The sequence below is a fragment of the Suricata suricatta genome, chromosome 10 (assembly GCF_006229205.1).
Source record: "Suricata suricatta isolate VVHF042 chromosome 10, meerkat_22Aug2017_6uvM2_HiC, whole genome shotgun sequence".
NCBI lineage: Eukaryota > Metazoa > Chordata > Mammalia > Carnivora > Herpestidae > Suricata > Suricata suricatta.
In genome coordinates, this window is record NC_043709.1 from 56,805,492 (window position 1) to 56,816,302 (window position 10,811).

General features: G+C 53.0%; 2 protein-coding genes across 4 annotated transcripts; both read right to left on the reverse strand.

Annotated features, from left to right (window-relative positions):
- Positions 1 to 422: 422 nt before the first annotated feature.
- Positions 423 to 6,002, reverse strand: SLC39A5 (solute carrier family 39 member 5). 2 transcript variants are annotated; one of them, XM_029954091.1, is made up of 12 exons: positions 5,964 to 6,002; positions 5,184 to 5,292; positions 4,623 to 4,977; positions 3,937 to 4,120; positions 2,957 to 3,119; positions 2,610 to 2,779; positions 2,225 to 2,365; positions 1,745 to 1,841; positions 1,488 to 1,661; positions 1,291 to 1,371; positions 962 to 1,152; positions 423 to 686 (listed from the first exon to the last, which is right to left on the reverse strand). In XM_029954091.1, the coding sequence occupies exons 3-12, from the start codon at positions 4,904 to 4,906 to the stop codon at positions 543 to 545; spliced, it is 1,629 nt and encodes a 542-aa protein (XP_029809951.1). In that variant the 5' UTR covers positions 4,907 to 4,977; positions 5,184 to 5,292; positions 5,964 to 6,002; the 3' UTR covers positions 423 to 542. The 2 variants fall into 2 exon arrangements, with proteins under 2 accessions (XP_029809951.1, XP_029809950.1); XM_029954090.1 differs by lacking the exons at positions 5,184 to 5,292; positions 5,964 to 6,002 and having other exon boundaries at positions 4,623 to 5,109.
- A 228-nt stretch (positions 6,003 to 6,230) lies between these two features.
- Positions 6,231 to 10,282, reverse strand: NABP2 (nucleic acid binding protein 2). Of its 2 annotated transcripts, XM_029953906.1 has the most exons (8): positions 10,131 to 10,149; positions 9,892 to 9,972; positions 9,712 to 9,813; positions 9,213 to 9,351; positions 9,027 to 9,098; positions 8,813 to 8,894; positions 8,655 to 8,718; positions 6,231 to 6,760 (listed from the first exon to the last, which is right to left on the reverse strand). In XM_029953906.1, the coding sequence occupies exons 3-8, from the start codon at positions 9,788 to 9,790 to the stop codon at positions 6,561 to 6,563; spliced, it is 636 nt and encodes a 211-aa protein (XP_029809766.1). In that variant the 5' UTR covers positions 9,791 to 9,813; positions 9,892 to 9,972; positions 10,131 to 10,149; the 3' UTR covers positions 6,231 to 6,560. The 2 variants fall into 2 exon arrangements, with proteins under 2 accessions (XP_029809766.1, XP_029809767.1); XM_029953907.1 differs by lacking the exons at positions 9,892 to 9,972; positions 10,131 to 10,149 and adding an exon at positions 10,214 to 10,282.
- Positions 10,283 to 10,811: the final 529 nt, after the last annotated feature.

Genomic DNA, 10,811 nt, shown 5'->3' on the forward strand with positions numbered 1-10,811 from the left:
TGACCCATGTACTCGGTTGTAGGAAGTAAAGAGAACTGAGCACAATTCACTGGATTCTAGTTGAATCTTTCTCTAAGCAATTTTCCCATTCCTGCCCTTTTCCCTGCCCTGGATCCACCTGTGGTGCTAGCGTTGGGGTCAGGGGTGTTTAATGCTGGTGGGCAGCAATAAAGGGCACATCTGCCCAGATGCCTGTATCCCCAGGGTGCTGAGGGCAGCAGGAAAAAGTGGGGACCTGGCGGTGCATTTGCCCCACCCTTCCCCTCATCCCTGGGCTAAAGCACAATGCGCTCCCTGCAGATTGATGCACCCTGCAACCTCCAGGCCCCTGCTCATGTCCTCCCCCAACCTGCTTTGAGCCCTCCTCCCACCACATCCTGGTTTTCTATGCTGTTTTGGTGCAAGTACAACTGTCGTAGTCATGGCTTTGGGATGGGTTCTGTTTATTAAAATCCTATTGCTCCTACTGGCCCTGTGTCCCGCCTCCATTCCTGTGGTTTGGGGAAAGGAAGGGCAACCTGGCACCTTTCCACTGGCCCCCGTCAGCCATCAGAGACCAGGGGCCATAGCTGCTCCTCCAGCATGGCTATGGTGAGCATGAGGCCGCCCCCCAGCAGCAGCCCCAGCCCCTGCAGTAGCACATAGAGCATAGGGAGGGGCTCGGGAGGCCGAAGCAGGGCTGGTAGCTGAAAGAAAATCAGAATGTCAGGATCCTGGCATTGTCATTGCACCGCTCCACCCCCCCACCCCCCAACCCCCCCAAGCATGAGAAGGAAGCATCAGAAAGTACCGGCAACCCCTCTGAACTCTTCCAGGCCCTTGCTTCTCAGACACCACCCAGCCTCGGTCCAGCACCTTTCCAGGTGGCCGGTGGTGGAGGTGGAAGAACCTGTACTTCCCCCTCCGCTGAACCCACCTCCCTGCTTCCCTTGCTTTTTCTGCACTACCCCACGCCTCTCACCATGTCCACAAGGGCCACATAGAGGAAGACCCCAGCAGTGACCCCAAACACCCAGGGAGTGAGAGGGACGGGGCCCAAACTGAGCCCGACCCCCAGGGCTGCACCCCCTAGTCCCAGGGCTCCAGACACCAAGCTCAGCAGCAGCAGCCTCCGAAAGGGCAGCCCTGCCTGGAGCAGCATCGCGAAGTCACCTGTGGGGAAAGAGGACAGGGTGGGAGGGAATAAGCAGGGCCACCCCTTACCCATGTCACCTGCCAGCCTCCCAAATTCCACCCCTTGGAGGCTTCTCCTTTCTGGAGTCCACCCCACCCCACTTCTGCCATTCCTACCCAGTTCATGGGGTAGCTCATGGCAAAAGACTGCTAGGGTGGTGCTGAGGCCACTGGAGAAGCCATCGGAGAAGGCAGCACCTGGGGTTGGCAGAATTGGAGATCGTCAGTCTGGGAGAAAGCACTCCCTGGGGGAAGGTGGGCCTTGCATTCCCTCCCCTCCCCCACTTCCTGGTAGCTGTCTCTTCCTGTCACACCTATGGCCAGCCCATCAGTGAGGTTGTGCAGACCGTCTCCCAGGAGGACCATCCACGTTATATTGGCGCCACCGCCACCCTGGTGCCCGTGACTGTGGCCTTGGTGCCCAGTAGGGTCTGTGGCTGGTGGGGACTGGCCGTCCTGCTCCCTGTGGTGGCTCTGAAGTTCCAGCTCTGCAGGAAGGACAAGGACAGTGCCGGTGGCTGCAAGTGAGAAGCTGGAGCTGGGCACCTACTCTTCATTTTCTCCTGGTTACCTGGAGCTGCCTGCAAGGGCTGAAGGGCCATCCCACTGCCATCCTCCAGGTCCAGAGTTGGTGCTCTGAGATCCTTTCTTTTTCGCCTGCAGCATCTCTGAAATGGGAGGGTATCCCTCCTGGTGGAGGTGGCAGCAGAGCCAGGGGCTAAGGAGAGGCCCGGCTATGAGCTGGGAAAGTGAACACCTGGGTTCACCTCTGGCACTTGGAGATGTTTTTTGGCCTTCCTACTCTCTTCCCAGGTTGGCACTCCCTGTTTCTTGTTGACTTGAACTTGGGAGAGGAGGCCACTTGGCCAGAAGTCTCAGGTCTGTGCTAAGGAGCCCCTACCCATTCTTTGTTAGTCGTCAGGACCTGCACACTGAGGCAAAAATCAGCGCACCAGGAACACACTCGACACCCTCACCTCCTGGTCTGTGTGGCCACTTCTTGGCCAGGACTCTAGTGTTGGCAGGAGGAGGAGAAAAGGGTATCACTCACTGGCCTGAGCCCTCGGCGCCGCAAAAGCCCTAGCATGTTCTCCAGCACAAAGAGCAGGAAGAGACCTCCGAGTACTGACAGTCCTGGTCCCAGGTCCTCCTGTGGTTGTCCGCTAGATCCAGCATGCTGCCCTGCTTGTGCCTGACAGAAAGGGGGTTAGGGCAGACCCCAGAAGCCCCTGCACCCGACAACATCCCCCTCCTGTGTGGGATGTGGCAAGCCTTCACTCGCTGCTAGAAGGCAGCTGTGGGCTGAAACTGAGGTTGGGAGTGGAGCATGGGAGCTGGCAGGAAGGGGGAGGGGGGATTTTGTGATGGGGAACACCTTGGGTACGTGGAGGCTGCCCATCACGGGGGGCAGGGAGCAAGGAAGGGGCTTCACGTACATGTGGCAGCAGGTGTAGCAGTGCGTCCCCACAAAGAGTGCCCACGGCCAGGGCCCCCAGGAAACCCAGCAGGGGCCGCAATAGACGAGGTCCCAGGAGCCGCAGCAGCAGCAGGGAGAGGGGAGCAGGAAGGCTGAGCAGCAGGACTGCCAGGCCACTATGAACCAAGGCTGGGGAGAATCAGGGACTAAAGTTAGGCTACAGATGGAAGGAGGGCCTCAGAAGCAATGCAGGGCCAAGATACACTGCAAAGGGAGGCAGGACCCCAATAAACCCATTTTGCTTGGCCAGGGGCCCACTCCCTGCCAGGGTTCAAGGCACCCTGCCACCCACTCTCACCCACTGACCAGACAGAAGATCCCTTGGGGGAGGTGGGGTTGGGGCCTGGATGCAGACACGGCTGTCGATCTGATAAAGCAGGGCTGGACACAGCAGAGCAAACTGACGAGGGGTCAGAGGAGCAGCAGGGCTCAGGCCAAAGTTGACCAGCAGCTGGGAGCCATTCAGACACTAGGGGAGTTGAGTTGGAGGTCATACATTGGGGCATCGCTGAGAACTGTGACTCAGATCTTTAATGTCCTTACATTGTAGATTCTTGGGTCTCTCCAGGATCCCCTTTGCTTATGCTGGCAGGTGCATCAGGGACTGGGGATGGTTCAGTACCATCAGTGTGTGTTAATTGTTAATGAATATTCAATTCAGTGCAGATTGGGTGCTAGTAAACATTGCCACCATCTTCCTCCCCGCCCCCCCCCAAGCTCCTGATGATTTCATTGATTTGGTGATGGAGTTGGTTGGACAACTAGAGCACTCCATTGCAGAATCTTAGAAGGGAAAGAATATGGAATGCCATCCAACTTCCTTGCAACAGCCCTGTCACATGTTCATCCATCCAGGTTTGGTTTAAATGCTTCCTGCAATGGGGTGCCCACCCTCAACAGGCCTGCTTCACAGTTAGCTTTGGCTGCCCTCTGGTGTACATGGAACAGGTTCACTGCCTTTCTGGCTGAAGACAGCCAGCTACTCCCTGCAGGTTTCCTCTCCAGATAGCCAGCCCCAGATCCTACCCCCAGCTGCTTCTCTGGATTCTCTGCTTTGCCAAGTGAGGCCCCTAAACTGGGCGTTGGAGATTTGGGTGTGGATTCATGTGCGCTGAGCCCAGAGGAACCATATTTCACTCTTGGAATAACATACCCTAAGATCACATCTGGATTGGGTTTTTTTTAATTAACTGTATTAAATTATTCCCTAAACACTTTCAAGCCATCTAAATCCCACAGTCCTTCTCCCCCTCCTCCACCCTCACCCTGGAGATCATCAGACTCACATCCTCATTCAGATGGTCAGCCAATGAATGGTCCAGCAGCAGAAGTCTGTGAAAGAGGTCCAGGCCCGAGGGGGCTGGTCCATGGGGTGATGCTGGGGCCTTTGGATCCTCTGGGTCACCCCACCCTGAGGGACCCAGAGGCAGCCCAGCCCAGACATCCACACTCAGCTCAGGGTCCTGTGATCTGGAATGGAGGGGATAGCAAGCCAGACTGACTCATGTTCTTTAAGAAACTGCCCTTGTGGTTCCTTAGGGCGCTTAGGGGAAAAGGGAAGAACAACCACTAGCTTGAGCTTGTGACCCAGAAACCATGCAATGTTAGTTCTAGAAGGATCTGAGAATTGTCAATTTATAGGAGAGTCTAGGAATGAGGGGTCTGAGGGTGAGAGAAATGGGGCGGGAGCAGCCAAAAATGCTATAAATTGGGAGCCGAATCAGCCTGGAGACATTGAGCACTGGGACTAAGAGGAAAGAATTGGAGGGCCCAGGGATTTGGCAGAAGAGAAAAATAGAAAGCTGTAGAGGCAAAGGGAGCCTTGAAGGAATAGTAGGAGTCAGATTTTGAAAAATTTGGAATTCTGGAAATCTCATTTTAGAAAGCTAGAGGTAGGCAACTGGAGACTGATCCAAGCACTGAGAAGAGGTGGGGATGTGGCATTTTGGGGCAAGGGAAGGGGTAGTAGTACCTGTGCGTGGAATTGTCTCCAACTGGGGGTGTAGCCCGACCAACCGGAGGTCCATGGTGTCCCAGGCGGAGTCCCTGAACTCGGCCTAGCCCCAGGCTGTGGAGAAGCCGTGCTAGGCCCCCGGCTGTCAGTGTCCCGTTCTCCCCATACAGGCCAAACAGTTGGGCCAAGTAATGGTTCTGCTCCTGCTCAGCAGGGCCCAGGTTGGGGGCTGAGCCCCCTACCAAGCCCAAGGCTACCCCCACACACAGGCCAGCCAGCAGATGACTCATTGGGGGCCCCATTATTGGGGGGAATGGGTTAGAGGCTCTGGTTCTGGCTTCTATTCCCCTTGGAACATCCTGAGGACTGTGCCCTGGAAGAACAAGAAAAAAGGGCCCAGGCTTCTGCTCTGCTGTCCAGCTTGTGCCTCCTGTTTGCCAGTTTCTAGAACATTTTCCTTGACCCAGAATGCCTTCCTCACCTGTTCCAGAGCTGACTCTTCATCCTGTCCCCCAAACCCCACCCCTCAACTCTGCCCCACCTCTTTGTCCTCCTTCAATCCACGGGGCGGGGCCTCACCCTCATTGGCAGTGTGAGAACGGTCACCTCAGGTCCCAGTCAGGCCTTAGTGTGGACGCTAAGAGGTTCCTGAGTCAGGGAGGAGAGTGGGGCTCAGCCTCTAGGTGCCCTGGAGGAATGGAGGCCACCTCAGGTAGAGTGCTGGGATGGACAAGCACCCCCCACAGCCCACCTGTGTTGGGGCGGGGCCAGGAAGGGGAGGGGCCAGTGTGGGAAGGTTCACATCAGAGAGGAGTTAATGGTTCACTGGTCTCTGGGGTGGGGGTCAAAGGTCAGTCTTGGCTGGGGCCCCTGAGTAGGGAGGGGCCACCCTCTGCCCCTGGAAAAGCACATGGCTAAGGAAACCCTGAGCCTGGCCTCTTCTTCTAAATAATTCACCCCACTAACCCAGTTATATATGTCATTTTAGCCTTTCCCTGCATATTCTTTAACCACCCCTCGACCCGCACCTTACAGCTTGCATTGGGCTTCCTTCATCTCCAACCCCCATCCCCACATTCCCTGGGAAAGTGGGATTCAGGTGTCCCTCAGCTGGAAAGGAGGTAAAGAGGCAGATAAATGGCAACCCTAGGTGCATGGGAAAGAAAGCGTTCTTAGCAACTCCTTGTCCCAGCAGAGTTAAGAGTCAGAGCTCTGGAAATAGATGATCAAGAAAGGGGAAGCCCTGGTGGAAAGAGGAAAGAAGTATTTGTGCTCTCCTCAGATGTTGGACCTGGCGTAAGATCAGGGGAGCATAGTCTGATTAGGGCAATTGGTCCAGGGGGCTGAGGTTGGCATTACCTGACAGCAGGAGACTGGAAGGACGCCCAGAGGAAGGGGGACACAGCCTTCTTGGCTCCAGCTGTGGGGGGGTAGGCAGGCAAGCGGGCAAGGGTCACTTGCAGGGAGGGGGCAGGGGAGGGACACTACCTTAAAGGGGCAGGCCTGCTTTGCCTAGTCTTCCTTACTTGTAACTTGTCTTCCTTCTATCTCCTAGGGACACACAAACTTTCCCAGATGTCCGACTGCTAACCTCTTCATTTTCCCACAAAAAGCAAGAGTCCAGTATAGAGTGGTAACATTTATTAGCAAGGAGGGATTTGATTCAATTTCCACATCACGCACACAAGAAACGGGCTGTGACTGTCGTTTCTAAGAAGAAAGAGGGCAGAGGGCCTTGAATCCCAGGAGATAGGCAGCTTTAGCTGGGCAAGGCAGGGAGCATGGGCTTAGGGTGGATAAGGCCACTGCTCACGACCCCTCCAGTGAAATTCATTGGCTAAAATACTGCTGCCTATCCACCCCCACCCCCAAAAGCCAACAGCCTATTAAAAGGCTGTGTTCTCTAGGAGACACTTGAGTTGTAGTGGGTGGTGGGAAGGGAGGAAGAATGTCTTGTTATCTCTTGCTGCTCCTCCGGGTCTCTTTGCCGTTACTGACAGGATTGCTGGAGGGCCCCGGAGGGCCAGCAGGTGTGTGGTTGGGCTGGCTTCGGGTAATTCGGGTGCTGGGCGGGTGCGAGGGTGTGTGAGGCGGGTGCGGGCCACCACCAGGACCTGGTGGGGCACTCAGTCCATTCCCGTTCTGGTTTTCAGAGGCTAGTAGTGGGAGAAGGGGAAGAAACAGAGGAATTAGAAAACTAAGGTAGGAGGGAGTTCCATCCCCAAGGCCTCCCTTCATGCCCTAGAGAGTAGCACAGTCTTCCTCAAGCACAGGGTCACATTCAGGCCAGCTGGACCAGCTGCAAAGAGTGGGGATTGTGCAAACGGAGCCTTGAGAAGACTCAAACAATCATTTGGGAAGTTGCTATGTGACTCCTAGTGTGATATTCTTCTCTTCCATTCACCTTTGTATCATGGAGGTCAGACCTAGAATTCATTCGCTGTTTAGTTCTAGGCTCAAGGACCTCTGACAAAATGCCCCTTCTTCAAAAGTCTTTGTTAAAATTGGAGAAGCATGTGAACGGCAAGGGCCCAAAGCTTGTGTTAGAATGTAAGAAGCTTTAAAAAAAGATAGTGTGGTGGGTATTACAATACATTTTCATTTTGGAAAATATAGATAGGAATAAGCAAAAAAAAAAAAAAAAAAAGCATACCCCTCAAATAAGAAGTAACATTTTGGTGTATATTTTACAAGTTTATGTGTGAGATGCTTTCCTTGAGCTCTGATGACTGTGCTCATCACTACCTTGGCCCCTACCAGGGTGATCATCTGTAGCACTATCTCCTTCACAGACTCTCGGTTCCTAAAGGCACGTGCTGTGTTTTATTCCTTGGCATTTCTCATCTGTTTGTCAAATGAAGACAGAGGCCTGCCTCTCCTATACAGAGGGCACTATGAACCCTAAATGGGATAGAAGGTCATAGGCTAGTGATTCTCAAACCACTTCTCTACTTGGACCCAGGATCTTCCACCAGACTAAGATATATATAGCGAAAACTAAAAAATAATGCCTTTTCCTCACTTCACAGAAAAAGTTAGGAATATACAGAGTTAATATTAAGTTATGCCAGACATACTTTTTATTAAGACTTTTGTACCTGTTAGCAGATAACAAAGTGAACAAACATCTGGCAAGTGAGTATTAGGGGCCAACAGGCTTTTAAAATACTTTTTTATAAATTATAGTTATGGAGACCTGGACATATGTAACAGTCATATTTTCCATTGAAAATATGGATGCTGATTTACATGATGGAATTAAATGTTTCAAAAAAAAAACCCCATGACCCTGGTGGTTATGACACAAACAATTCTGAAAACCATGGTAACTGGGGATGTAGATACAGATTGAGCAAGGGGATAAGCAGCCTGAAGCCTAGTGTCACAGGGACATCAGTGGCAAGAAGAGCCACATACCCAGGCAGTAGTAGGGTGAGCTGGGAGATGACCCAGAAGGAGAAAAAGAGCAGTGAAAACCCAATTCCTAAAGAGAAGCCAGGGGACGAAGGAGGTAGTGTTGGTGGGTGATTCTAACCAGAAGAGACCAAAAAGCAGGGTCTTGCAGTAAATAAGATAGAAGAATCATAATCCTGAGGCCCATGGGCTAGAAAAAGGGTCTTTAGTTTCAAGAAGAGTGGTGACTCCCAAAAGGGAACTACTTGATGCCCTGACTCTGTACAGTGTAGACTGCATGTTAAGTCACATACATCCATGTTAGAGCCATGTAACGAATCGAAACGGCAAGGGGGAAAAAGGGCAAGGACCTGCCAGAGAAGAAGCAGAGAGAAACACGCTTGAATGAAGGAGCGCTATATTGGCGGAGAAACTGTTCTCATTTGTGTTCTTGAGTGGTAGCGGCAAAAGAGTTCCAGAGCTCTATTAGTGATAGAAACAGATCCCCAAATCTTTTCCCCACAAGGACTTGCAAAATAATTTGAAGAATTAGGTAGAAGGGATACATGGAGAGAAGAGACTCTGGGAAAAAGCATGAGGGCAATGCATCTTCCCATGTTGGGGAGAGAACCAGTGGAGGGAAGGGAACAAGTTTACCTGGAGAAACGGCAGGGGGTCCAGTGGTAGGCTGGGGAGCTGTAGGGCTGCTGTCGCTCTGCACCTGAAGGCATAAATTAAATACTCAGACCTTGCTCCCTACCATGCTTCTTGGCTAGACCTGCCCTCTTTCCCCACATCAAGGCCAAGGGACTAACCGTCTTATTGGGTGCCTGCTGGGCACTGTATTCTGGGTTTGGCTCACTGAAGTTAGGAACCTCAGAATAAACCATACAGAATCTGCAAAGGGAGAAACTGGTTAAAGCCTGAGACCCAGCCTCTGGAGGCCTCAGAAAGGTACAGATACAAGGCATGGACTGTATACACTTATGCTGGCTGGTGCTTCTGCATCCCAATCCCCACAACACTTACTCTCCAATCTTTTGAAGATCACCCCCACGTCCAGTGTATAGTGTCAGACAACCTTTGAATACTGAAGCGTACCTGTGGCAGCACAAAAAGTAGGACTCAAAGTACTCAGAAGAGTAATAGGGACAGTTAACTCTAACCTCCTTGACTGTTACTAGCCTTGGATAGACAGAAATAACCAGGAGTTACCCTTTGGTGAGCCGAATAATGTCTCCAGGCTGGATCAGATTACCCACGTCGTCCCACACAGAGATATTGATGCTGCCCGTTTTGTCAGCCACTTTGCAGGTCCGAACTTCGTGCCCGTCCTTTGTCTTGGTCACTCGGCCTGGAGGGAACAGACAAATGTTGGGATGGGGGCGAAGAGAGAGGCTCAGAGGGATGAGATCTAGATATGGGTGGGATGAGGGAGAGTGGAGGGACAGCACCATGGAAAGGGCCCTTAAGTGGAAAGAGGCCTGAGTGGCGCTGGAGGCTTGGATACGGCGAGTTCCATCTATGCTACACTCGACTACAACTTTCCAGGCCCAGGTCTAGGAAGGAGATGGGGCGTAAACAGCGTCTTGGGGGTGCACCCTGATATCCCGGTAACTAGTTAAGAGAGGAGGTGGTGCTCTTCCCCTCTTGTTCCCCCCTCTCCCAACCCGGAGAACCCTGTGCAAGGGGCCCGCCATTCTAGAATAGCCACCTGTCTCCAACACAATGAAGATGAGGTTCAGATTCTTGAGCCCGGGCTTGATATCTTTCACGAAGGTCTCCGTCGTCATGCTGCCCGAGCCTCGGCACTACACTAGAAGGGGAAAAGGGGAATGAAGGCTCAAGGCTTAGAGTCTTCGCCCCCATGCTCCACTTCCCAAGGCCTACCTACCACACTAGGCTGGGGTCAGGCAGCCGCAAATCCTCTAATTCTTCTAAAAGGTTATAAGCCAACTTCCCCAGGACTCTCCAACTTCAAGATCAGAATTTGAGGGTCTCTGTATAGGCTGCTTCGAGACTGGAAGGCCCCGTCCCGAGATGCTCTTTCAGTCTCAAGCCCAGAAGTCCGGGAGCCAATGGAGACGGGGGTAGGGAAACTGGTGCAGACCCAAGGAATGGAATCTTACTCACCAAACCTTCCCGAACCCTCATCCGGACAACCCAGGACTCGGTCCATCCCCTCCCCCACCCACAGCCCACCACCCACCACCCACCCAGCCCGCCGGCCGGGCAGTGCACGCAGCAGAGCCGCCCGCAGGGGGAGCCACAAGGCCCCGCGCCGCCGGATGCAGCCCGGTGGAACGCGGGAGTACGGACATTCCCGGAAGTTTCCGGCTGGCCGCCTCCAACCAATCAGCACTGTCCCGGCGCGCCCCGCGCCAGCCGCCGGACCCCGCCCAGCCAACCGAGATCCAACATTCACCCGCCGCAAAAGGGGCGGATTTTAGTCATTAAAGGAGCCTGGTATATGGTTGGCTTGGCCAGGAGAAAGATTGACCACCAGGAGGCGCCTCGCGCCCCAGTTTTCCTTTGCTTGACTGGACGGATGTACCTAAGGCTCTAAGATTTTGTCTCTTTAATACATGACACTGTAGAAAGGACCAGGGATTTTGGAATACGGCGGACAAAAATCTGAAACAGGCTCAGCACTTCACTTGTTTTCTCGACAATTCTTCAAATATGTAATTGCATTTTGCATACAAGGAAACGTAAGTTATATAAAAAGCAGTGCTTAGCACACACTTTCTTTTCCCACTGCTGTAACCCTCATCTTTATTCCTGATTTGGGGTCCTCATTTTTTTTAACGTTTT

Bases quoted from the DNA above. Each gene is read 5' to 3' on its own strand.
- SLC39A5 (XM_029954091.1), bottom strand. From the start codon at position 4,906: ATGGGGCCCCCAATGAGTCATCTGCTGGCTGGCCTGTGTGTGGGGGTA. The intron at 1,372-1,487 runs GTGTGACAGGAA...TGCCAACCCCAG, and splicing joins CACTGATGGGCTGGCCATAG to GTGCTGCCTTCTCCGATGGC. The intron at 1,153-1,290 runs GTAGGAATGGCA...CTTTCCCCACAG, and splicing joins TGAGCTACCCCATGAACTGG to GTGACTTCGCGATGCTGCTC.
- NABP2 (XM_029953907.1), bottom strand. From the start codon at position 9,790: ATGACGACGGAGACCTTCGTGAAAGATATCAAGCCCGGGCTCAAGAAT. The intron at 8,895-9,026 runs GTAAGTGTTGTG...CTCCCTTTGCAG, and splicing joins GATCTTCAAAAGATTGGAGA to ATTCTGTATGGTTTATTCTG. The intron at 8,719-8,812 runs GTTAGTCCCTTG...TTATGCCTTCAG, and splicing joins AGCAGGCACCCAATAAGACG to GTGCAGAGCGACAGCAGCCC.